General features: G+C 42.6%; 1 protein-coding gene across 1 annotated transcript; it reads right to left on the minus strand.

Annotated features, from left to right (window-relative positions):
- Window positions 1-3,429: 3,429 nt before the first annotated feature.
- Window positions 3,430-26,622, minus strand: LOC143955218 (uncharacterized). The gene is made up of 7 exons (XM_077465302.1): window positions 26,530-26,622; window positions 19,980-20,099; window positions 19,675-19,863; window positions 19,385-19,588; window positions 16,916-17,107; window positions 16,713-16,829; window positions 3,430-11,580 (listed from the first exon to the last, which is right to left on the minus strand). The coding sequence occupies exons 2-7, from the start codon at window positions 20,073-20,075 to the stop codon at window positions 9,604-9,606; spliced, it is 2,775 nt and encodes a 924-aa protein (XP_077321428.1). The 5' UTR covers window positions 20,076-20,099; window positions 26,530-26,622; the 3' UTR covers window positions 3,430-9,603.
- Window positions 26,623-27,902: the final 1,280 nt, after the last annotated feature.

Genomic DNA, 27,902 nt, shown 5'->3' on the forward strand with positions numbered 1-27,902 from the left:
CATCTCCTACTTGCAAATGGAAGGAGACAACAGCAAGTGAGATGAAAAAAGATGGACGACAAAACAAATTATACAGGGGTGATAACCCTTCCCTATGTTTTCCAAAAAGCTTAAAAAATAGGTTTTTTGACTGGAGCTACACTTTAAAAATGTACCAGTTGAAAATTACAAACAGATTCAACTTAACACAACAAACCTACACAGTCCCTGTCTTGTTTGCACCGCCTGTATACTGCTGTTCTGAGTATATAGGGCCTGGGGGCCACACGTATTTCCTTTTTTTAATATGGGTACGGGGTTCCCCTTAATATGCGTACAAGACCCAAAAGGGGCTGGTAATGGGCAGGGAGGGCTACCCATGCCATTTTTCTCAATGATTTTCAACCATATTGCAGGAACCAGATATAACATTAAAACCGCAAACAGTTTTAAATGATGTTATTTCTGTTAAATGTCATTTTGTGCAGGGACTGTTCTAAACACAGGAAACACATGGCACTTCACAGGCATACTACAGACACCCCCCAGGCACGATATTTAAAGGAATATTTCACTTTAATCGTCATTAAAATCAGTGCTCCCGCCAAAACGGCCATTTTTAAAAACATTTTAGGCATTGACCCATGTCCCCTGGGGCAGGAGCCAGGTCCCCAAACCCTTTTTAGGAAAGCATCTTGCATATTAGCCGTTAAAATTAGCACTTTTAATTTCGAACGTTCGAGTCCCATAGGCTTCAATGGGGTTCTAAAGTTCGTACGAATTTGGGGTCCGTTCAAAAGTTCTGGTGCGAACCGAACCGGGGGGTGTTCGGCTCATCCCTAGTCTAGCAAGCCCGATAATGTCTTCAAATGCACATGTTGTTGCTCAACAGTCAAAAGCCTTTTTTCCTTGCAAATAATTTAGTGTGTAAGCTTTGTTTAACCACCTCCAGTCCAGGTCTTTTCTGGCACTTTGTGTTCAAATAACAATCAGCTGTTTTGTTTTTTGCTAGAAAATGACTTAGATCGCCCAAGTATTATATATATTTTTTTAAAGCAGAGGCCCTAGAAAATAAATTGTTAAGTTTTGCATTTTTTTTATATCACACATTATTTGCGCAAAGGTTTTTCAAATGCAACTTTTGGAGGAAAATTAACTTTTTTGAATTTTAATGCAAAAAAATACAATACATAACCCAATTCTTTTGTAAGGTATTAAAGATGATATTACGCCAAGTAAATAGATACCAAACATGTCACGCTTTAAAATTGTGCAATGGCAACAAACGGCGTAAATGTTACTATCCATAAACAATGCTTTAAATGCCTTTACAGGTTACCGCTTTAGATTTACAGAGGAGGTCTGGTACTAGAATTACTGCCCATGATCTGATGTTTGTGGTTATACATCATCACATGTTACATAGTTAATCAGGTTGAAAAAAAAAAGACACAAGTTCATCTGGTTCAACCTATGAAAGGAAAGAAAAAAAAAAAATCACAGTTTGCATGGCTTCTGCAGATAGTTCCAGTAAGAAAGAGGTGGCAGATAATATCATGTCAAATTGCACTTGGGTGCCAAGGGAGACAACTCTGAGGGAATGGGTCTAACTTGAGTGCTGAAGAGGAGAACTCGGAGGTAATGTGTCCAACTTGGGTGCTGAGGAGGACAACTCTGAGGGAATGGGTCCAACCTGGGGGCTGAGGAGAACAAATGTGAGGGAATGGGCTCAAATGGGTGCTGAGGAGGACAACTCTGAGGGAATGGATCCAACGTGGGTGCTCAGGAGGACAATTCTGAGGGAATGGGTCTAACTTGGGTGCTGAGGAGGATAACTCGGAGGGAATGGGTCCACAGTTGTAGTATTTGTTTACTAGCTCTACTGCTGACAGTACACTTGTTATCTTTTATACAGTATCTGTCTGAAGTACGGGTTCTGGCAAGAGCAGGAGCTGCTTGGGCACTACATACTGTACATGTGAAATCACATGAAGGTCTACCTCAAAGCTCAATGGGGGCACCATATGGCAGAGAGATCTTGCAACACCAGTACTGCCCCTCCTGCTCTTTCTCCTGTTCCTGCATGTTCCTCTCTATACCACATTCCTCTGGAACAGTGGCAAGTACTTCCTACATCCAGTGTTAGGGAGGCAAGGTTAGAGCAGATGTGTCTCCGGGTCTTTCCTTTCTTTACCTCCTGGTCTGATCTCTCTCATGTCAGAGAGGGCCTTCAGTGCAGCTCGTTGTAACTGGCATCTTGCTGTCCCCAGAGAGTGTTTTGTTTAAATGAACTAGGTTTAGACCACAGAGAACTGTCACACATCCACAACTGATGTCACTGATTGGTTGGCACATGACCCCTATACAGAGCCCCGGATAGCAGTTAAAGCCCAGTCTTCCCCACTCTATGCAAATCTAGTTCAGGTTTTGGCCTAACATACACGTTAAGGAGTCTACCCCAACTCAAACATGTTTACAGACTTACCATTATTATTAAAATAATGACACTGACACCTGCTGGAAATAAAGGCCGAACAGGCCATTTACAAACAAAAAACAAATCAACTGAAAACCGTCATTTACAAAAACATTCCAGCTCCAATCCCAATACCTTGGTTGCCAGTGCCGGACGACCCCATCTTCAACTTTTTGGTCTGTAATACCTTTAGGTTAGCATCTGTCCCCAGCCATCAGAAATTGCCTCGGGGACCACTAACTGACCACAGACCCCCACCAACTTATTACCCGGTAGTCTATACTTCAACCAGACCAACTGGGAGGACTCCATACCTGCCACTCGCCCCCCCCCCCCCTTTTTTTATTTTTTATTTTATATATATTTGGCAACCCTAGCTCTCTTGCTTCTGGATAGGCCCTCAGACAGCCAGACGCCTCCAGTATAGGCCCAAACTTCGGCCTAGCAGCCCAGGCAGCACAACACACATCCACCCAGACAGCCGTCCAGGTGGCACAGAACATAGATCACCTGACTCTACCCAAATATATAGGTTCTCCCAGCAGGCCAAGGGATTCTAGAAAACCCCTGCCCATTGGCTCAGATACCCCATATACTTCTAATCTGTCCTTGCTTTGCCCTTGTCTTATCTAATGCCATCTAGTGATAGAAGAGAGAAGTGCGAGAATTTCAGTTAGGGTGAAATCAATTGATCCCTAACAATTGGCTAAGGCAACTATACCCGGCAGGTACATTTAGGAGCAACTCTACCTAAACATCAGGGTGCTACATAGAAATTTTCACTTCCATTCACTTTCCACCAGCCATTTGGTGGTTTGACAGTTTGGTTGAGAGCACAATCAATGGGACATCCTATAATTTCTCCCATTTAAAAAGACAATAAAATTATTATCCTTGTACAAAGTATTGCAAAGTCATTTATTAAATATTATTTATTAACTTTATTAAGAATATATATATATATATATACACCCACACACACACAATATTGCCAAAAGTATTGGACAGCCTTTCCAGAAGAGTTGAAGCTGTTATAGCTGCAAAGGGTGGGCCAACTCACTATTGAACCCTACGGACTAAGACTGGCACGCCATTAGCCCTTGTACACACGGTCGGAGATTCCGACAACCAAATCCGTCGGATTTTGTCCGAAACTGTTGTACACACGGTCAGACGAAGTTGTCGGAAAATCCGACGTGATGACGTTATTTCGTTACGATGGGACTATGTTCAGGCTAGTAGCCAATAGCTTTGATGTAGGAATTTGATCTGAGCATGCGTGGCACTTTGTCCGATCGGAATTCTCTACACATGATCGGAGTATGTCCTATCGGAGCATTTTGTCGGAAAATATTTCCGGCAAGTTGGAAAAGTTGGTCCGACGGATATTCCGATGGAAACAGTCCGATGCAGACCACACACAGTCGGAATATCCAACAAAACGCTCCGATTGGACACATTCCGATGGAATCTCCGACCGTGTGTACAAGGGCTTAGAGTTCATGTGCGTGTAAAGGCAGGTGTCTCAATACTTTTGGTAATATAGTGTGGCTTTTTATTGTAATACAAACACAATAAAAAAATATATAAATAAAATCAATAAAAGCAGTTGGAATATTAAAAATGCTTATTTTTTTCAATGTTGTGCTTTTTTTTGTAATGCAACACAAATAGCAAAAAGAAAAAAACAAATAGCAAAATGAATAACTAAATAAAAGTTTGAATATTAAAAAGGCTTATTTTTTCAATGTACAAAAAGGGGGGGGGGGGAATGTATATCTCCATATACTGGGACTTTAAATTAAAAGTAATGTTGTGCTTTTTTTTGTAATGCAACACAAAAAAATAAAAAAAATAAAAGTTTGAACAATATTAGAAAAAACATCAGAAAAATAATAGTTCAGCAGAAAAGGAGAAGAATGAGTTAATTGTGGCAGGGATAAACTAAGGATTAATTAGGGGGTTAAATAGGCACACATTTTATTAATAAATATACATTTTTTTTTTTTCAAACCAAGGATTTATATGAGTATCCTGCGCTAGACAAGCTCAAAGCAATTCAATAGAAAATGTAATTGTGACAGCAGCACTCACTGATATTGCAAACAAATATTTAAACAAATCTATGGAGAAAAAGTGTCTCACACACATTCAGCAATAAAAAAATAATAATTACAGCAAACAAATAAAGTTCAAAAGAGTTAAATATAAAATAAAGTCCACATGCAAAAAATCTTGATGGATCCAAAGTGCACCAACCACCATGTGATAAAGGGAGGCCGCTGGGTGGAGAATAGCAGTGACGTCATCACGCTGGCGGTGCGGTCTTTTAATGCTTATATTGCTCCCTGTTTGTGAATACCCTTCCATTTGGTTTTAATAAATTGTTATACAGTACATCACTATGGGATGCCTTTATCTTTCTTTTCGTATGTACCTATGGTGATAAAATCTGATTTAAAGTATAACTTTTTTATAAACTTTTTTTGTTAGTTTTGGATAGAGTGGAGAGGGATTAGAACGCCGGTCAGTTTTTATTGCGGTCTGTGCCCCCATCAAGGAGATTCACCCTCTCAGTTTGTCCTGTTTACCATTATCATTGAAAGTGAAAGTAAAAGAAATCCCCATATTTTGGGTTGTCCCCCAGAAAAGTGATAGAGGAGAAATCTTCCAATTGGGACACTAGTTCTGGAATTCCCTTCATTTGCAGGGATTTCCTCTCACTTCCTGTTTGGCTATGGGACAGGAAGTGAAGGCAAATCTCCATAATAGGACACAGATGGTGAAAAAAAATCTGACAGGGGTTATAGCCCTCGCTTGCTTTATCCAAAATGAAAAAAAAATTAAATTGTTTGCCTATAGTTTTATTTTAACAAACTAATTTGAGGTCATCCTGTGGCTTTATATCAGTGTGAGGAGGATCTAAAAGGTCAAGTGGCTTGGAGGCATCCATCCATCCATCCATGTTGGATTTTGGTTCATCTAAATGCAGTTTTAGACCTCGTATAATGTGAAGTCTAGAGCAGTGGTTCTCAACCCGGTCCTCAAGTACACCCAACAGACCATGTTTGGGGAATTTCTCTTAGATAAATTTGTTGTCCAAAATACCAAGCCATTGACTCTGATTTAAAGCACCTGTGCAAGATAAAGGAAAACATGGCCTGTTGGGGGTACTTGAGGCCGGGTTGAGAACCATTGCTCTAGACCTCTATATTTGTATATATATATCTCTATCATATTTCAACAATGTTTAAAAACTCTGTGTCAGGCTGTCCATTTTTTACACAAGGAGTCCAGGCTGCCATTTTGACAGCCGGGAATTGCTGGCAGGTGCAAGGGATAAGCAGCAGCAGAGCAGGACCTACTACACACGCCAGGTGTTCTTCTATGGACGTTTTTTGGGCATGGGACGCCCAGTGTACATGACTGGTTATACAAAATTCTTTAGTCCATTATACACGGGTCGATGTTTGTAAGAATATTCTTTCGAAAATATTATCTAATGGCTCGTACACACTATAAGAAAATCGGGCGAACAATTTTCATCTGAGGAACGATCCTACGATTTTCTGATAGCATCTCTGACAACTTTCGACAGCCGATTTCGACCTTCCGAATGAAAATTTTGAGAATTTTCATACATTATTTCTATCCTCGGATCCAACATTCTGTGAAAAAACATTGAGAGAAACCAGCCATTTGGTTGCCCAATTTTGTCATAGTGTGTAGGGAGCTTAAGAATTTTCATTCAAATTTAACAGCATTAGTGGGCCACGGCAAAGGCCGATTTTAATGCAGCCATCGAATTTGAGTGATCGGACACATTGGAAATTTTTGGAAAATCAAAAAATTTTCTAATCAATGATGAGAGCAATATAAATCGAAAAAGAAATGTGCATAGGTGCAAGAAAAGAAAATTCCAGAAAAGAAAAGAAGATTCCCGACCACAGAAATTATTTTCTGAAGCAACACGTGAAATTGAAGGCTTGGTTGACCAAATTTCAAAATCAATGGTGGCACCATCCGATCACAAAACACACAAAATTTCTGATTTTCATTTGTTTGGAATTCTCATGTATTCACCTGATGCTTCAGAATTTCTAAAGAAAATTCTTTCGGAATTTGACCTAATGGGTCGAATTCTGAACGCGTTTTCGTTCGATAATCATAACTAAGAATTTTTGTTCAAATTTTTTCGCACAATTAGTGGACTGCAGCAATGGCTGATTTTTGTGCGCCCGTCGATTTTGCGTGATCGAGCATATTGGATATGTTTTGAAAAACTAACGATTTTCTAATCATAATGGGAGAATCGTGAGAAATATATTTTCGAAAAAAGCACAATAAAAGAAAAGAAGATTCCCAGCCACAAAAAAATATTTTATGAAGCAACAGGTGAAATTGAAGGTTTGGTCGAATTAAATCAAATTAATTAATAAAATTAAGTAAAATCAATGGTAGCATCATCTGATAACAAAACGCACAAAATTTCAGATTTTTCTGAAGAAAATGTGTTCAGAATTTTACCCATTTATGGCCAGCATAAGAATTTCCATTCGAATTTCGCACCATTAGTGGGCTACATGAATAATTTTCGTGTGGCCATTGAATTTGAGTGATCAGGCATGTTGGAAATTTTTGGAAAAACAAACAATTTTCTAATCAATGATGGGAGATTGTGAGAAATAAAAATCAAGAAAGAAATGCGCATGAGCACAAGAAAAGACCATTCCCGGGAAAAAAAAGAAGATTCCCGGACATGAAAATTCTTTTCTGTAGCAACATGAGGTGAAATTGAAGGCTTGGTTGGTCGAATTTTGAAACCAATGGTGGCAAAACAAACAAACTTTCTGATTTTCAAAAGAAAATTTGTTTGGAATTCTCAATTCTCATTAGATTTTCGAAAGAAAATTCTTTCGGAATTTGACCCATATATGGCCGGCCTAACGGGCCGAATTCCAAACGCATTTGCTTTAGAAAATAGCAACTAAGAATTTTTGTTAAAATTCCGCAACATTAGTTGGCCGCATCAATGGCCGATTTTCCTGTGGCCATCAAATTTGAGTGATCGGGCATGTTGGAAATAAATTTCTAATGCGCCTGGAGCTGTGACCTGGAAAGAAAAGAAGAAGAAGTCTTCTCTGTAGCATCATGTGGTGAAATTGAAGGCTTGGTTGGTCGAATTTTTAAATCAATGGTGGCACCATAGAATTATAGATAACTGATACAAGTAATCTCAATCTTGTGGTAAAGGTCCAGCAGCCTGCATAAGAGCCAATGGTTCAAGAAAGGTTGACCACACTCAGGTGTGTACACTCAGGTATGAAGCAGTGATGATTACTTTATTGAAGATAAAAAACCATCAAGATACATCATAAGACATCATGAGACCTCTATACAGGCATGGCAACGCATTTCACGAATCAAGGTTCGCTTAGTCAAAATCTATAACCATCGGATTACAGAACGCACAAAAATTTCAGATTTTCAAAAGAAAATTTGTTCGAAATTCCTATGTATGGCCTGCATTAATTCTATTTTCAAAAGAAAATTCTTTTGGAATTTGACCCATGTATGGCCAGCTTATTGGGTCGTTCACATTTCGCACCATTAGTGGCTGATTTTCGCATGGCCCGTTGAATTTGAGTGATCAGGCTTGTTGGAAATTTTTGGAAAAACTAACTAATTTCTAATATCAATGATGGAAGAATCACATGAGAAATATAATTGAAAAAGAAATGTGGATAAGTGCAAGAAAAAAAAAAAAATCGGGCAAAGAAAAGACGATTCCCAACCCCAAAAATTATTTTCTGAAGCAACATGAGGTGAATTTGAAGGCTTGGTTGGTCGAATTTTAAAATCCATGGTGGCACCATCTAATTAACAAAACGCACAAAATTTCTGACTCGAAAGAAAATGTGTTCAGAATTCGACCCATGTATGGCCAGACTAAGAATTTTTGTTCGAATTTTGCACCATTACTGGGCTACATGAATAATTTTTCGAACAGCCTTCAAATTTGAGTGATCGGGCAAGTTGGAAATTTTTTGGTAAAAACAATTTTCTAATCAACGATGGGAGAATTGTTTGAGAATTATAAAAAAAAAAAAAAAAAAGAATCGAAAAAGAAATGTGCATGAGCACAAGAAAATAAAAATTCCTGGAAAGAAAAGAAAATTCCTGGCCACAAAAATTATTTTCTGTAGCAACACAAGGTTAAATTTAAGGCTTGGTTGGTGGAATTTTAAAATCAATGGTGGCAAAAACAAACAAACTTTCTGATTTTCAAAAGAAAATTTGTTTGGAATTCTCATTAGTTAAATTTTCGAAAAGAAAATTCTTTCGGAATTTGACCCATGTATGACCGGTCTAACGGGTCGAATTCCACAACTAAGAACTTTTCTTCAAATTTCTGTTCAAATTTCGCAACATTAGTTGGCCGCATCAATGGCCGATTTTCGTGTGGCCTTCAAATTTGAGTGATCGGGCATGTTGGAAATTTTGGGAAAACCTAACGAATTTCTAATCAATGACGGGAGAATCTTCTGAGAAATATAAATCGAAAAAAGAAATGCGCATGGAGCTGTGACCTGGAAAGAAAAGAAGATTTCCGGCCAAGAAAAGTCTTCTCTGTAGCAACATGAGGCGAAATTGAAGGCTTGGTTGGTCGAATTTTGAAATGAAATGGTGGCACCATCAGATTACAAATTGCACGAAATTTCTCATTTTCAAAAGAAAATAAGTTTGGATATTCAACCCATTTATGGCCGGTCTAAATCTAGGTTCCTCTCTCTGGATGGTGCCGAAAAAACATCTCTAGCTCCGAGGTTGTAGAGGAACTCTTCACCGACATTGTCTATAGAACATAGAAGAGAATAATTATTATGGAAGACGGAGTCACTATGGCTGACTAGAGAAGCCTATGATCTCCTACACGCCCCCCAAGGTGTGCGGGAACAGAATTAGGAACTGTGGGAGGTGGAGATCCCAACTGGAGCATCCAAGAAATAGAAGAAACCAGGAGATGTCTAAGCAAACCAGACACCCGCCATGTCACCTTTACTGAGTTGTACCACCTTAAATTTCTTCATTGAACCCTACAAATCATTTTGAAAAAAAAAAAATCGTCCATACATTCGTCGGTGGATTTAGCGGGTGTGCGTTTTCTGATGTTGACTTAGATTTCCTTTAGAAACAAACGTTTTCCCGCACTCTGAACATGGATAAGGGCCCTTCTCTTCGTGAAATTTATGGTGTACAAGAAGGTTTCCTTTCTTAGCGAAACATTTCCCACACTCTAAACATGAATAAGGACGCTCACCCGTGTGAATCCTCTGGTGTTGAAGCAAATGTTCCTTCCGAGTGAAATGTTTCCCACACTCTGAACACGAATAAGCGCGCTCACCCGTATGAGTTTTCTGGTGTCTAACAAGGTTTGCTTTGCTGTTATAACATTTCCCGCACACCGGACATGAATAAGGTCGCTCACCTGTGTGAGTTAAATGGTGTAAAAGAAGGGTTGCTTTATCAACACAACCTTTCCCGCACTCTGAACATGAAAATGGATACTCTCCTGTGTGAAGTACCTGGTGTCTACGAAGAGTGCCTTTGTCAGCAAAAGCTTTCCCACACTCTGAACATGAATATGGTTGCTCACCTGTGTGAGTTTTCTGGTGATAACTTAAGTGTCCATTTTGAGCGAAACATTTCCCGCACTCTGGACATGAATACGGACGCTCTCCAGTGTGACTTCTCTGGTGTACAAGAAGGTGTCCTTTGTTAGCAAAAGATTTCCCACATTCTGAGCATGAATAAGAACTCTGACCTGTGTGAGTTTTCTGGTGATTAAGAAAGTGTACTTTCAGAGTGAAACATTTCCCGCACTCTAAACATGAATAAGGACGTTCTCCTGTGTGAATGCTCTTGTGTTTAATAAGTGTTACTTGATCAGAAAAATGTTTCCCACACTCGGAACATGAATATGAATGCTTGTCAGTGTGATTTTTCTGGTGTGTAATGAGGTATGCTTTGCTACTGAAACTTTTCCCACACTCTGAACAGGAAAATGGACGTTCACCTGTGTGAATTTTCTGGTGTAAATTAAGGTTTCCTTTGCTACTGAAACCTTTCCCACACTCGGAACATGAATATGAATGCTTGTCAGTGTGATTTTTCTGGTGTGTAATGAGGTATGCTTTGCTACTGAAACTTTTCCCACACTCTGAACAGGAAAATGGACGTTCACCTGTGTGACTTCTCTGGTGTGCGACAAAACTTACTTTAAAAGTGAAACACTTTCCACACTCTGAACATGAATATGGACGTTCACCTGTGTGAATTTTCTGGTGTAAATTAAGGTTTCCTTTGCTACTGAAACCTTTCCCACACTCTGAACATGAATACGAACGCTCGCCAGTGTGAATTTTCTGGTGTGTAAGGAAGTATGCCTTGCTCTGGAAACCTTTCCCACACTCTGAGCATAAATATGGACGCTCACCTGTGTGACTTCTCTGGTGTATAAGAAGCTGTGATTTGAAATTGAACTGTTTCCCGCACTCTGAACATGAAATAGGATTGTTACTCTTATGACTTTTCTGGTGTGTAAGAAATTTCCTTTCCTCGGGGAACACTTTCCCGCACTCTGAACATGAAAAGGCCACACTGGTGTGAGTTTTGAGGTGTAAAAGAAGTTCAGATTTTGTCTTAAAATATTTCCCGCACTCCAAACAAGATAATGAACTCTCTTCTGTTGATGGATCTGCACTGTGAGAATGGAGATGGATGTCTGAAATAACAGGATGTGATTGGTCAGAAGATTCCTCAGGATTAGAGGGATCCATTGATGTCTCCACATGATATGGTCTGTGGTGTAGAATTTGACTCATTTGGTTTACTTCACGAGAATATTCAGCAATCTCATAATTTTTCACATCATAATATGGAGAAAAAATAGGATTTCCCTCCGAGGTATTCCTGACATGGTGTCCATCTGTTAGAAAGTAAAACATGACGTTATATTGAGGAATGGAGATGGACCTTTCATATGGTGTACAGTATCTCCTCCTCATTTGTTGGGAACATGACGTTATATTGAGGAATGGAGATGGACCTTTCATATGGTGTACAGTATCTCCTCCTCATTTGTTGGGAACATGACATTATATTGAGGAATGGAGATGGACCTTTCATATGGTGTACAGTATCTCCTCCTCATTTGTTGGGAACATGACGTTATTTAGAGGAATGGAGATGGACCTTTCATATGGTGTACAGTATATCCTCCTCATTTGTTGGGAACATGACATCATAGTGAAGAATGGAGATGGCCTTAGTCTGGTACAGACCTTTTTTTTTTCGGTTTTCAGGTCGTCGGCCATCGTTCATCGTGATTGACGATGGATCTACACCGAGGGACATTGTTTTTTTAAAAAAACGACATGTGAAATACCACGTTTGTTTTTATTTACTTTTGACACTTTTTGGGTGAATGAGTAGGGATGTACACACTACTCATTTGCATGGGAGTCCCAGTGTTAAAGAAGGCTTCCAGATCCTGATTAGGGATGAGCCGAACACCCCCCGGTTCGGTTCGCACCAGAACTTGCGAACGACCCCCGCGTTCGGTACGAACGTTAGAACCCCATTGAAGTCTATGGGACTCGAACGTTCGAATTGGAAAGTGCTAATTTTAACGGCTAATATGCAAGATAGTGTCCTAAAAAGGGTTTGGCGATCTGCCTCCTGCCTCAGGGGACATGGGTCACTTCAAAAAAAAGTTTTAAAAACGGCCGTTTTGGCGGGAGCAGTGATTTTAATGACGATTAAAGTGAAAAAAAAAAGTTAAATATTCCTTTAAATATGGTGCCTGGGGGGTGTCTATAGTATGCCTGTGAAGTGCCACGTGTTTCCCGTGTTTAGAACAGTCCCTGCACAAAATGACATTAAACGGAAATAACACCATTTAAAACTGCTTGCGGTTTTAATGTTATATCTGGTTCCTGCAATATGGTTGAAAATCATTGAGAAAAATGGCATGGGTAGCCCTCCCTGCCCATTACCAGCCTATTTGGGTCTTGTACACATATTAAGGGGAACCCCGTACCCATATTAAAAAAAGGAAATGCGTGTGGCCCCCAGGCCCTATATACTCAGAACAGCAGTATACAGGCGGTGCAAACAAGACAGGGACTGTGTAGGTTTGTTGTGTTAAGTTGAATCTGTTTGTCATTTTCAACCGGTACATTTTTAAAGTGTAGCTCCAGTCAAAAAAAATATCTTTAAGCTTTTTGGAAAACATAGGGAAGGGTTATCACCCCTGTATAATTTTGTTTTGTCGTCCATCTTTTTTCATCTCACTTGCTGCTGTCTCCTTGCGTTTGCAAGTAGGAGATGTTTGTAAGTTGGATGTTTGAAAGTAGGGGCCTGCCCTATATTATAGCGGTATGTACTGGGTACAGAGCACGCAGACAGCACGCACTATCTCCTAACACTACTGACTGCAAGCTCTATTATTAACCACTTGTTAGCCCAATGTTTGCATAAAGTGAAAGATGAAGTTATGCTGAGTAAATAGATATCAAACATGTCACTCTTCAAAATTGCACATGCCCGTGGAATGGCGCCAAACGTCGCTACTTAAAAAATCCCCATAGGCGACGCTTTAAATATTTTTTTACTGGTTACATGTTTTGAGTTGCAGAGGAGGTCTAGGACTAGAATTATTGCTCTCGCTCTAACATTCTCGGCGATACCTCACATGTGTGGCACATGCGAGCACATGGGGACATGGGCGCTTTAATTTTTATTTTATTTTTTTATTGTTCATTTTACTTTATTTTAGTTTGACATTTTTTTTCCCAAAAATATATTTTTGATCACTTTTATTTCTATTACAAGAAATGTAAACATCCCTTGTAATAGGAATATGGGATGACAGGTCCTCTTTACAGTGAAATCTGGGGGGTCAATATGACCCCACATCTCACCTCTAGGCTGGGAAGCCTGAAATAAAAAATTAAAAAAAAAGATTCTGGCTTTGATCGTACTGGCGAGTTGGTAGAAGCACCAGAGGGCGGTGAGGGGTGGGGGTCGTCTATGGCTGGGTACTTCAGGGTATCACCGTGTATGGCTGGGTATCTCTGAGTATGGCTGGGTATTACAGAGTATTGGCGGGGTATTGGCGGGGTACTGCAGAGTAATAGCAGGGTACTGCAGAGTATTGGGGGTACTGCAGAGTAATGGCGGGTACTGCAGAGTATTGGGGGGTACTGCAGAGTAATTCGGGTTACTGCAGAGTAATGGGGGGTACTGCAGAGTAATGGCGGGGTACTGCAGAGTAATGGGGGGGTACTGCAGAGTAATGGGGGGTACTGCAGAGTAATGGGGGGTACTGCAGAGTAATGGGGGTTACTGCAGAGTAATGGGGGTTACTGCAGAGTAATGGCAGGGTACTGCAGAGTAATGGCAGGGTACTGCAGAGTAATGGCAGGGTACTGCACTCCAGAGTAATGGCAGGGTACTGCACTGCAGAGTAATGGCGGGGTACTGCACTGCAGAGTAATGGCGGGGTACTGCACTGCAGAGTAATGGCGGGGTACTGCAGAGTAATGGCGGGGTACTGCAGAGTAATGGCAGGGTACTGCACTGCAGAGTAATGGCGGGGTACTGCACTGCAGAGTAATGGCGGGGTACTGCAGAGTAATGGCGGGGTACTGCAGAGTAATGGCAGGGTACTGCACTGCAGAGTAATGGCGGGGTACTGCACTGCAGAGTAATGGCGGGGTACTGCACTGCAGAGTAATGGCGGGGTACTGCACTGCAGAGTAATGGCGAGGTACTGCAGAGTAATGGCGGGGTAATGCAGAGTATGCACTGGTATTGCAGAGTATTGGCAGGGAATTGAGGGGTTAAATTCGGTGAGCAGCGATGTGGGCACTGCAGATGCAGCCCACATCGCTGCTGACACCGATCTCTTTCCCCTCCGCTGTACCGATCGGTACAGAAAGGGGAGGGAGGAACAGGCGTCATAACATGACGCCGGTTTGTTTCCAAGTGATCACTCCGTCATTTGACGGAGCAATCACGTGGTAAACGGCCGCTATGAGCGGCCGTTTACCGTGATGCGCCGGGTCCTATGGACCCGGCGGTCACGGATGCTCTCGAGTGCGCACACCTCGGGGCACGCGAGAGCAGAATTCTGGGAGGCCGTTAATTAACGGCCTCTCTGAGTTAAACAACCGCCCTGAAGCCGTTAATCGGCAATGGGCAGTTGTTAAGTGGTTAAAGCTAGATCACTAGCTATATAGGTGAGGTGAATATAGTGGTGTATACTGCAGTCAGGGCACAGACAACAACCACTACACAGCAGCAAGATAGGAAATCAGCCAAAAACGATTGGTGTGTACTGTGTTGAAGGTACACAGAACACCCACTGCTTCAGATGCAAAGTAACACACTACAGGAGGCCGCCTTAAAGGCGGCCTTATATAGTGTGGGGCGTGCACTACACAGTCTGAGCTATGATTGGCCACAGGCAGGATGCCTGTGGCCAATCATGGCTCTCCTCGCTGCCGGCGCTGCGATTGGCCAAGCATGCGGGGTCACAGTGCATGCTTGGCCAATCATCGGACAGCAATGCACTGCGCCAACGCAGTGCATTGTGGTCCGCGCGCGCGTCACTCGAATTTTGACGCGAACGGCCAAAACGTTCGGAATTCGCCGAACGCACGAACAGCCAATGTTCGAGTCGAACGTACGTTCGACTCGAACACGAAGCTCATCCCTAATCCTGATAAGTCACCCACCCACACCTCCACAACCACAGGGCCAGGGTTGTTGGGAAGAGGCCCTTGCCCTCATCAACATTGGGACAAGGTGCTTTGGGGGGGGCAGGAACCCCAAAAAATCCCCCCATGTTGAGTGCATGTGGTCTAGTAAGGTTAAAGTGTGGGGGGGGCACCCAATTCCTGCCAGGTTGCATGCTCGGATTAGGGTCTGGTATGAATTATGGGGGGCCGACACCATTTTATTTTATTTTTTTAGGTGTGGCGTTCCCCTAAATATCCATACCAGACCTGGAAGAGCCCAATATGAATTGTGGGGGGGGGGGGGGGTTTACCACGCTGTTTTTTTCCCAACCTTTTTTTACCGGCAATCGCTGTGTTTACATTCAACTGTCAGCTGATGTGTCATCCGTTGTTCAGGACACGGGCGCCGGCTTCTCAGCCCGCTCCTTAACCTGCCTGGCGGTATGATTATTTCTGATTTTAGGTGCTGAAAGCGGTACAATTATTTTGCATGGAAATTTGGCGTTTTATATTGTAGGCCTGCAATTCTTAGGAATAACTCTCTTAAATCTGTTCAAACAAGAGTCTAGTAGACATCCCGGGTATGATAAAGTTTATAATATAATAAATAATGATAATAAATAATAATAAAAATTATTCAATAATGTAATCAAATCCAAAAACACTGAAATTTGCTCATTTGCAGAATTGTCGCTGTCATTAGATTTAGCGTTTGATGACGAATTTCCCCACAAATCGCTATCGCTCAATTCTGCAAGTGATTATAATTTATTATCGCTGTTTTCTAGTTGGTCTAAAATCACTTTTAACATAAAGGGACACTTTTTGGTTGCTATGGACAATCTCCAAATTCCAGGCAGAAAAAAACTGTATTTATAATATAAAACTACATGCAGGTCACTGGACAGACCACTAGGGACAAAGGGGATGTGTATTTTTTTTATACAGTACTGTATGTGTTTTGTGTATTTTTTTAATTTGGCGCTGATCTCCGCTCTCGTGCGTCGTAACGTCGCAGGGAACGGAGCTCGGCGGCACTCGGGCATTGTGTGAATCGAGCGGAGGAGTTCGCACACACAGCGGGGAGGACATCGCTGGATCCAGGGGACAAGGTAAGTAACCTCTCCCTGTATCCTCCCTGTATACAGCGATGCGATCCCGAGTCTGGCTCGGGGATACCGCTGGTGGTACTGAAATTGCAGCCCGAGCCAGACTCGGGATTGCAGCTAGGGAGGTTAACAGCCATTATACACCAAACCAGCTATTAACTGGTTGTTAAGAACACTGGCAGACTCCCGATCCTTAACAAAAACACGTCTACTCCTATACACTGCAAAAACCCTGGCAAAACACGCTAAATATTAGCGTTTTTTATCCAGCGTTTTTTTGGCGCAGATTTGAGCGTCTAGTGTGAATGGAGCCTTACAATAAAGTCTCCTCTTACCCGGTGATGTGAGGGGCGGCTGATTCTCCATCACGACGTCCTTGTAGAGATCCTTGTGGCCTTCTAAATACTCCCATTCCTCCATGGAGAAATAGACAGTGACATCCTGACACCTTATAGGAACCTGACACACACAATGATACAGTCACCATCCAGACACATCCCTTGTCTGTTACTGGATAATGTCCCAGAATTCCCGGCACCGCTCACCTCTCCTGTCAGCAGATCAGTGATCTTGTTGATGAGTTCTAGGATCTTTTTCTTGCTTTTTCTCTTAAGAGTCAGGAAGGTAGGTGGAGACACAGTAATGGAGTTTTGTCTTGCTCTCGTTCTTGTAGACATGCGGGGACTTTTCCTCTTTGTAATATTCTCAAGAGATGTCTTCATAACTACAGCACAGTCCTGTGATATACAGCAATACATATTAGAATCGTCCTCACCTCTCTGGACCAGTTTTGGTCTCCTTTTCTATATATAGTATCTCACAAAAGTGAGTACACCCCTCACATTTTTGTAAATATTTTATTATACATTTTCATGTGACAACACTGAAGAAACGACACTTTGCTACAATGTAAAGTAGTGAGCGTACAGCTTGTATAACAATGTAAATTTTCTGTCCCCTCAAAATAGCTCAACACACAGCCATAAATGTCTAAACCGCTGGCAACAAAAGTGAGTACACCCCTAAGTAAAATGTCCAAATTGGGCCCAAAGTGTCAATAATTGGCGTGGCCACCATTATTTTCCAGCACTGCCTTAACCCTCTTGGGCATGGAGTTCACCAGAGCTTCACAAGTTACCACTGGAGTCCTCGTCCACTACTCCATGATGACATCACGGAGCTGGTGGATGTTAGAGACATTGCGCTCCTCCACCTTTGAGGATGCCCCACAGATGCTCAATAGGGTTTAGGTCTGGAGACATGCTTGGCCAGTCCATCACCTTTACCCTCAGCTTCTTTAGCAAGGCAGTAGTCATCTTGGAGGTGTGTTTGGGGTCGTTATGTTGGAATACTGCCCTGCGGCCCAGTCTCCAAAGGGAGGGGATCATGCTCTGCTTCAGTATGTCACAGTACATGTTGGCATTCATGGTTCCCTCAATGAACTGCAGCTCCCCAGTGTCGGTGTTCGGTCAAAAAGTGCCCCCGCATGCGCAAGACAGAGCCGCACTTCAGCTGATTTGCAGATCAGCTGGAGTGGCGTGACCAGGGCACAAGCACACATCGTAGGAGGCATCTCTGGATGGGAAATACCATATCCCGGACAAAATTTAAACCTATACAAACAACAGGGGGAGACCGTAGTTCTCACATTGTGGCTCGCAGTTGCGGGGAGGCTTTACAGTGTGCTGATGGTCCACTTTTATCTGTGTTGCAGGGCGGGTTTGCTGTGTTGAACGGCCGGTTTTGTCTGTGTGAAAGGTTGGCTTGCAACACAGACAAAATCAGCTCTTCAACACAGCCACTAGCCACCCTCCAGCAGCAGCGATGCACAGTCTGAGAACTACGGTCTCCCCCTCTGTTTGTATAGGTTTAAAGTGTGCCTGTGAAATGGTATCTCCCATCGAGAGATACCTCCTACAATGTGCACATGCTCCCTGGTTACGTCAGCTCAGCTGATCGGCAAATCAGCTGTTGTGCTGTTCCGTATGGCACATGCGCTATTCTATGGGGGCCCTTCTCGACAGAACACCGGCAGCACTCATGCAGCCCCAGACCATGACACTCCCACCACCATGCTTGACTGTAGACAAGACACACTTGTCTTTGTACTCCTCACTTGGTTGCCGCCACACAAGCTTGACACCATCTGAACCAAATACGATTATCTTTGTCTCATCAGACCACAGAACATGGTTCCAGTAATCCATGTCCTTAGTCTGCTTGTCTTCAGCAAACTGCTGGCTTTCTTGTGCATCATCTTTAGAAGAGGCTTCCTTCTGGCATGACAGCCATGCAGACCAATTTGATGCAGTGTGTGGCGTATGGTCTGAGCACTGACAGGCTGACCCCCCACCTCTTCAAACTCTGCAGCAATGTTTGCAGCACTCATATGTCTATTTCCCAAAGACATTCTCTGGCTATGACGTTGAGCACATGGACTCAACTTCTTTGGTCAACCATGGCAAGGTCTGTTCTGAGTGGAACTTGTCCTGTTAAACAGCTGTATGGTCTTGGCCACTGTGCTGCAGTTCAGTTTGAGGGTCTTGGCAATCTTCTTATAGCCTAGGCCATCTTTATGTAGAGATCCTCAAAGAGTTCTTTGCCATGAGGTGCCATATTAAACTTCCTGTGACCAGTATAAGAGCGTGAGAGTCATAACACCAAATCCAACACACCTGCTCCCCATTCACACCTGAGACCTTGTAACATTAACGAGTCACATGACTCCGGGGAGGGAAAATGGCTAATTGGGCCCAATTTGGGGTGTACTCACTTTTGTTGCCAGCGGTTTAGATATTAATGGCTGTGTGTTGAGTTATTTTGAGAGGACAGGAAATGTACACAGTTAAACAAGCTTTACACTCACTAATTTACATGGTAGCAAAGTGTAATTTCTTCAGTGTTGTCACATGAAAAGATATAATAAAATATTTACAAAAATATGAGGGGTGTACTCACTTTTGTAAAATACTGTAAATAAGCGTGATGTCATGTGATCCCAGAATCCTCCTCACCTCTCCAGTCAACAGGTTAATGATCTCCAGAGTGAGGTTCAATGTCATCTCATTCAAGCAAAGTTTATTTTTTCCTAATTTTCCATCATTTAAGGTCAGCTGGTCCTTCATCATGACGTCCTTGTAGAGATCCTTGTGTCCTTCTAAATACTCCCACTCCTCCATGGAGAAATAGACAGTGACATCCTGACACCTTATAGGAACCTGACACACACAATGATACAGTCACCATCCAGACACATCCCTTGTCTGTTACTGGATAATGTCCCAGAATTCCCACCACCGCTCACCTCTCCTGTCAGCAGATCAGTGATCTTCTTGGTAACTTCTAGAATCTTCTTCTTCTCATCACTCAGAGGAGTCAGAGACACAGATGAAGGGGCAGTGATGTTTCTCTGGGTCCCTCTCTGTCCTGACTCAAGGGGATGTCTACTGGAGGTCACATATTCACCGGATGTCTTCTTGACTACTGTATAATTCTATTGAGATACATCATAAAAAATGTCAAATACTAAATGCAGGCAATCCCAGAACCTCCCCCACATCAATTCTGCATAAAAGTGTTGCTATGTGACCCTCCCGGAATCCTCCTCACCATTCCAATGAGAAGGTAGATGATCTCCTGGGTGAGGTTTAATATCTTCTCATTCATGTGACTTTGATCTCTTGCCATTTTCATTGATGTGGTCATGTAATCTAAACAGGATAATCCTCTCTGTGGACAAATATTAAAACAGAAAATTATCTGAACTGTACTGAGATAATTAATGTCTGCACAGATTTCCTCCACAGTTCATCCTGCTTGTTATACCAGATTAGAGGTCTTGTTTATCAGTGTTGGATACATGTCTCTATATTTAGGATGTATCTGGTCTATAAGCCAGAGGCTCTGGATGGGCAGTTGAATAAATGGTTCTATATTTAGGATGTATCCGATCTATAAACCAAAGGCTCTGGATGGACAGTTGGATAAATGGTTTTATATTTAGGATGTATCTGGTCTATAAACCAGGGGCTCAGGATGGACAGTTGGATAAATGGTTCCATATTTAGGATTAGGGATGAGCCGAACACCCCCAGTTTCGGTTCGCAGCAGAACATGTGAACAGGCAAAAAGTTTGTTTGAACGCTCAAACACTGTTAAAGTCTATGGGACACGAACGTGAAAAGTCAAAAGTGCTAATTTTAAAGGCTTCTATGCAAGTTATTGTTGCCATAAAAACTGTTTGGGGACCCGGGTCCTACCCCAGGGAACATGTATCAATGCAAAAAAAAGTTTTAAAAACTAACATTTTTCGGGAGCAGTGATTTTAATAATGCTTAAAGTGAAACAATAAAAATGAAATATTCCTTTAAATATCAGGCCTGGGGGTGTCTATAGTATGCCTGTAAAGTGGCATAGTTTTCCCTTGTTTAGAACAATACCACAGCAAAATGACATTTCTAAAGGAAAAAAAATAATTCAAAACTGCTTACGGCTGTAATGTAATGTCTGGTCCCAACAATATAGATGAAAATCATTGATAAAAACAGCATGGCCCCCAACCCCCCTCCATTACCAGGCCCTTTGGGTCTGGTATGGATATTAAGAGGAAGCCCGCACCCAAATAAAAAAAATGGCGTGGGGGTCCCCCAGGCACTATATACTCTGAACAGCAGTATATATACACTATACGGCTTAACCTATATGCTCTGCATAAATTTGGGCCTTAGGTGCTGGTGGTACCAGAACACTGTAAGCCCTCACAGTTACTTTTGGTAAGTGCAGAAACAGGCCATGCTGTGAAATACTACATCAAAAATTGTAATTACATGCCTCCGTTAAACAGGGTAAGAAAAATTGGGCCTTTGGTGGTGTCACAACACTGAAGGCCCTCACAGTTACTCTTGGTGGGGCACAGAAATGGGCCCTGCTGTGGAATATTAGATCAAAAATTATAATTACATGCCCCTGATAAACAGGGGCAGAAAAATTGGGCCTTGGGTGGTGGTGGTGCCACAACATAGTAACCCCTCATAGATACTCTTGTTGTGTGCAGGAATGGGCCCTGCTGTGAAATATTAGATCAAAAACTGTAATTACATTCCCCTGTTAAACAGGGGTGGAAAAATTGGGCCTTGGGCAGTAATGGTGGTGACCTATTAAGATTGAGGAGGAATAGGATAGTCACTCAGCATAGGCAGTCTTCAAGGGATTCAACATTCATAGAAAATTCAATCAGTTACATCAGCATTAGGTGCTTAATAACTACTGATCCAAGACATGATTCATTTTTATGAATGTGAGCATATCAACAAAGTCTGTGGACAGGCGCACTCTATGATCCATTACAAACCCTCCAGCGGCACTTTCAGCCCTGAGTTTCTGAGGACTGAAAACGATCCTTTTAAGACTGCTGGGCCCACAAGAATACTATCTGGATAAAGGGGGCTTTCAGAGGTAATGAAGTCCTCCTCTTCCTCCCACTATTCTGCCTCAAGTGCCCGGCCCATTATTCCACAAAGCGTGTGCTCTAACAGGAAGACAAGAGGGACAGTATCACTGATGCATGCATTGTCACCGCTCACCATCCTCGTGGCCTCCTCAAATGATGACAGGACAGTGCATGCATTCTTGATCAGTGGCTACTGGTGTAGTGAAAAGAAACCAAGCTCCCTTGAATCTGTCTTGGTGCCATACTCACACAGGTACTCATTGATAGCCCTCTGCTGCGTGTGCAGCAGCTGCAGCATTGCCAACGTTGAGTTCCTCCTGGTGGGCATGTTGCAAATGAGGCAGGTGGTGGGCAGGTTGCATTCCCTTTGAATGTCAGCCAGCCGAGCACTGCCATTGTTTGACCATCGGAAATGATTATACATTACAGCGAAAGTGTGAAACACGTCAACTCCTGTGATCCGTTGTTTGCTGTGGCTTGTACTTTTTGGATTATTACCTCCTTTTTTTTAATAAAGGCATTTGATTTTGAGTGCGGCTGTCCAGAATCTTCCCTTCATCCATTTGCACTGTATTGTGTCCTGTGTACACCACCAGAAAAGTAGTAGCAACTGCACCACGGCTGCACTGTATTGTGTACACCAGCAGAAATGCACTGTAGTTATAGACTACACTGGATGCAGAATATATATATATATATATATATATATATATATATATATATATATCTCAATAAAATACACTGCCTCTAACTGAATAACCTGCCTGCTTAATCTAAATCAAGCTATCTCTCCATCCACACCAACAACACTACACAGGGCTGCCATGTAGGCAGCCTTATATAGTGTGGGGCGTGGACTTAGTCCCCCTGAGCCATGATTGGCCAAAGGCACCCTACTTTTGGCCAATTATGGCTCTCTGAGCAGAAGGCGCTGGGATTGGCCAAAGCATGCAGGTCAGGAGCATGCATTGGCCAATCATTATACAGCAATGTACTGCGATCTCGCAGTGCATTATGGGGCGTTCCGTGGCGTACAAATTTTCCACGAACGCCCCATAATGTTTGCTGTTCAGCGAATGGGCGAACAGACCCCAACATCGAGCTCATCCCTATTTAGGGGATGTATCTGGTATATAAACCAGAGGCTCTGGATGGCCAGTTGGATAAATAGCTCTATATATAGGATGTATCTGGTATATAAACCAGAGGCTCTGGATAGACAGTTGGATAAATGGGTCTATATTTAGGATGTATTGTGTCTATAAACCAGAGGCTCTGGATGGACAGCTTCTATAAATGGCTCTATATTTAGGATGTATCTGGTCTATAAATTAAAGGCTCTGGATTAAAAGTTGGATAAATGGCTCTATAGTTAGGATGTATCTCGTCTATAAACCAGAGGCTCTGGAATAAAATTTGGATTTAACAAGGGGACACCCAGATCTTCCCCACCAGTGTGAATGAGTATGGGGTATGTCAACCTGAGACCCTGCCAATTGTGACGTCATGTGATGGCCATGCCCCATGGCTATATAAGAACAGACAGAGAGCAGAGCAGGCACAATGATGGGAGACAGAGTTGGAGGAAGACCGAGTCGGTGGCAGAGAAGACAGCACTGGTTGAAGAACACCGGAAGGCGAAAACCAGATGAAGATTTTTAAATAAAGGACTTCTCAAAACCATCCATTTACACAGAATTGCCCTTTTTTGGGTGAATTGGTAGGGGGTACATACTACCCTACTCATTAACATGGAGGAGGGCCCTTGTTAAAGGGGGACTCCCGATTCTGATAAGCCTACTGCCCTCAGACCCCCACAACCACTGCCCAGGGTTGTCAGGAAGAGGCCCTTGTCCCCATCAACATGGGGACAGGGTGCTTTGGGGTGGGGGGCGCAGACCCCCCTCCCCAAAGCACGCACACTCCCCATGTTGAGGGTGTGTGGCCTGGTATGGTCCAGGAGGAGGAGGGTGATTGCTCGTTCCCCCTTTTCCTGAATTGCTGGGAATGCATACTTGAACAAGGTCTGGTATGGATTTCGGTGGGGGGGGGTCCCACACCATTTTTTTATTTGGCATGAGGTTTCCCCTCAAAATCAATTCCAGACTGAATGATCTGGTATGGTCTTGGGAGGGCACCCTACACCATTTTATTTTCTATTTTGGCATGGGGTTTCCTTTTCAAGATCCATACCATACTCAAAGGGCCTGGTTTGGACGTTGAGGGGAGGGGACCCCACGCTGTTTTTTTATGTTTTGGTGTGTGGTTAACCCCTCCAGATCCTTTAGAGCTCATGTCGCACCACAAGCCGGATCATGACTTCTATTCAAATCAATGGGCTGAAAGTCGAATCAGAAGACGGCTCTCATAGGGAACCATTGATTTTAAATAGAGGCATTGAAACGCTGCTAAAAGCTAAAAAGGGCTAAATGCGCATTAACGCCAATGAAAAAAACTACTAAAAGCGCATTTTTACAGTCGCTTTTTCCTGCCGTTAGCAGTCGCTTTGGACGCACCATCCATTAAAACACATGCTTATCACACCGGGTGCCAGGCATAGGCACCAGAACATGTGAGTGCATCCTACTTAAAGGGATTGTAAAGTTTTTTTTTTTTTTAAATAACAAACATGTTATACTTACCTCCACTGTGCAGCTCGTTTTGCACAGAGTGGCCCCAATCCTGCTCTTCTAGGGTCCCTCCGCGGCTGTCTCTGCCTTCTCCCACAGGTACTTCTCACGTTCATGCGAGCTCCCTCGCATGGTGAGAAGCACCTGCGGGAGCACTCCCGTGATACAGCCGGCGGCTATAGCCACTCGCTGTATCACACAGCCCCGCCCCCCCCGCGCTCCGCTTTCCATCCATCCACTCCAGTCAATCAGCGGCCAGGCTGAGCGGTGAAGAGGACAGCGGGGGCGAGCACGGGATTTTCGAGGGGCCGGGTAAGTAAAACGGGGGGGGGGGGGGGGCTGGGGGCGCAGGCAGTCTCAGATGTTTTTTCACCTTAATGCATAGAATGCATTAAGGTGAAACAACATTTACCTTTACAACCCCTTTAATTTACTTTGAAATTCTTTTAATAAATAATGGTTTTATACTATGGGAGCCCCCTATTTTTTTCTTCCTATCCATGGAGGATTACCTTAAGCACAGCTGACCTTAGAAGTCATCATCTAGGGGTCTTCATTCCCCACAAAGCGCAAGTGACCATTTTAGCGATAGGAGGTCAATGTTTAGGGGTGAGTGTACATCCATGTGGGGCACCTCTGTCTGAACACTGAATATTGGAGCATTGATTATTCATCTATGCACGAGCACTTTATTTCACCAAATGGGACTTTTACAACTATAGTTATGCTTGATTTACCCATTTATGCCAAATATGTTTGAATTTGAATAAGCTAAGCGTGGTGTTTAACTATTTTAAATTCTAGCATCAGATCTCCTGCAAATCTAAAGCGGTAACCTGTAAATGCTTTTAAAGCACCGCCGACAGATCATAACATTTACATCATTTGTCACCATTGTACGTGACATGTTTGATATCTTTTTACTCATGTAACATCATCTTTTATATTTTACCAAAAAATTGGGTTATGTACTGTGTATTTTTGCATTCAAATTCCAAAAAGTGTATTTTTCCGAAAAAATGGCGTTTAAAAATCTGCTGCGCAAATACCCTGTGATGTGAAAGATTGCAACATTCGCCAATATATTCTCTAGGGCCTCTGCTTAAAAAAAATATATATTTTATATTTTCTGAGGTTGTAAGAAATTTTTTAGCTAAAAATACTGATTGTTACATGTAAACCAAAAGTGCTAGAAAAAGCTTGGGGAGACGCGGATAGCTAAAATACACCCGGATGCTTCGCCCCTCTGTTTTAGAGGGTGCGGTCAAGTGGGCACAGTGTTCCACACCTGGTGGACATGTCCAAAAGTTAACAGATTCTGGATAAGAATTTTTAATTTGCTATACTCGGTGACCGGAGTGAATATATCTAAAAATGTTAAAACAGCCCTATTCTCTGACCTCTCGAATGATCTGCCTAAGCATCTCAGGTCCCTCATTTCTTTTATTTTGATGGCAGCTAAAATTGTCTTCCCCTCTTTCCCTCTTTTCTCCTGCCTTATTTTCTCCCTTTTTACCTTTCGTCTCTTTTCTTCTTTCATCCACCTTTCTATTTCCTATTTTTCCTTTTACATAAAGGGCTATTTTGTTCCCATGGTTGGGTTCCCATTAATGTGATAGTGGGCTCCATGGATTATCCAAACCAGCATACATTAACCATTAAATATCTGCTACGATTCCAGGCTGGATAACCGGATTCTACCTCGCAACGGTTTCTTTATTGTGTGATGTAAAGGTTATTGATAGTGTTATCAGATATATAATGAACAGTCTTGGAAAGAGAAGGTTGGTTATTCTATGATTCACTAGTTTGTTGATAAGTGTTTTAATATAAGTACATATGGTTTCTTTTGCACTAATTTGAGATCCACAACTGTAACATGATTGTGAACGAAATATGTATCACAGTGAACCCTCTTATTGATAAAACTTAATTTCAATAAAAATCATTGAAAGGGAAAAAGCTTGGGGATCAAGTGGTTAAAACAAATCTGTAATATAAATCATAAAAGACATCACAGTGACTATGGAGGAAGAGGACAGACATGACGGGGGGTTATTGTAAAATAATATATTATTACCTCCTCTGCTGCCAGTTCCAGCAATGTCACCTCTATACGTCTCTCGACTCACATGTGTCCCAGCACCTGTTGTATTCTACATCACTTCCTGTCTGTACCTTACATCACTTCCGGTCTGTACTTTACATCACTTCCCAGGGGATCACCAACTTGTGGAGAATATGGAAACTGCGGCTTAGGTTGTTTTTTAGTGTCCAGTTAAAAAAAAGTATCATGGACAGTACTCAATTTTCTCTAGTGTTGAGTTTCAAATTTACAGAATTTTAATTACGTGCGTTATTTACACCACTGCAGGAACTGAAACAAAGCCTAAACACCACATCTTTGAAAAATAGCTTTTGACTGCTGATCAACATCATCATCTGACTTGCTTGCTAGTCCATTTTCAAACTAATCCTGCAAACTCCATTGACAGATTTGATGTCATGGGTCTAGCATAGGGATGAGCTTCGTGTTCGATTCAAACATATGTTCGACACGAACATCGGCTGTTCGCCCCGTTCGGCGAATTCCGAACTTTATGGGCCATTCGCGCCAAATTCGTGTGGCGCTCACGGCCCACAATGCACTGCGATGGCGCAGTGCATTGCTGGCTCATGATTGGCCAAGCATGCACTGTGACCCCTCATGCTTGGCCAATCACAGCGCCGGCAGCGAGGAGAGCCATGATTGGCCATAGGCAGGATGCCTGTGGCTAATCATAGCTCAGGCTGTGTAGTACACGCCCCACACTATAAAAGGCCACCAGCACGGCGGCCTTGTGTAGTGTTGGCGTCTGTAGCAGTTACTGGGTTTTCTGTGTACCTTCAACACAGTGTACACCGATCGTTATCGGCTGATTTTTCGTTCTTGCTCTTCTGTAGTGGTTGTTGTCTGCGTGCCCTGACCGCAGTATACACCGCTATATTCACCTATATAGCTAGCGATATATCTATCTTTTATAATAGAGCTTGCAGTCAGTGTTAGGAGATTGTGCGTGCTGTCTGCGTGCTCTGAACGCAGTATACACCGCTATATCCACCTATATAGCTAACTATCTTGCTCGTTTTAAATAGAGCTTGCAGTCAGCTGTAGGAGCTTGTGCGTGCTGTCTGCGTGCTCTGAACCCAGTATACACCGCTATATCCACCTATATAGCAAACTATCTTGCTCGTTTTAAATAGAGCTTGCAGTCAGCGGTAGGAGCTTGTGCGTGCTGTCTGCGTGCTCTGAACCCAGTATACACCGCTATATCCACCTACATAGCTCTTCTCTATTTGAGCCATCTGCCATCTGCAGGAGTTAGTGGAAGTTGTGTGTGCCTCCAGCACAATATACACTAACCAATTGCTGGTTTTCCCAACTCCCTTCAGGCCATTACCATGTCTGGAAGG

The sequence above is a fragment of the Lithobates pipiens genome, unplaced genomic scaffold (genome assembly GCF_037356315.1).
Source record: "Lithobates pipiens isolate NorthernLeopardFrog02 unplaced genomic scaffold, aLitPip1_a1.2 Scaffold_35, whole genome shotgun sequence".
Taxonomy (NCBI): domain Eukaryota; kingdom Metazoa; phylum Chordata; class Amphibia; order Anura; family Ranidae; genus Lithobates; species Lithobates pipiens.

Excerpts from the sequence above, each read along its gene's own strand:
- LOC143955218 (XM_077465302.1), bottom strand. The coding sequence starts at position 20,075 with ATGACCACATCAATGAAAATGGCAAGAGATCAAAGTCACATGAATGAG. Across the intron at positions 17,108-19,384 it reads TTAACCTGTTGACTGGAGAG|GACTGTGCTGTAGTTATGAA; the intron begins GTGAGGAGGATT and ends TGTATATCACAG. Across the intron at positions 11,581-16,712 it reads AGAATCAGCCGCCCCTCACA|GTACACCATATGAAAGGTCC; the intron begins TCACCGGGTAAG and ends GGAGGAGATACT.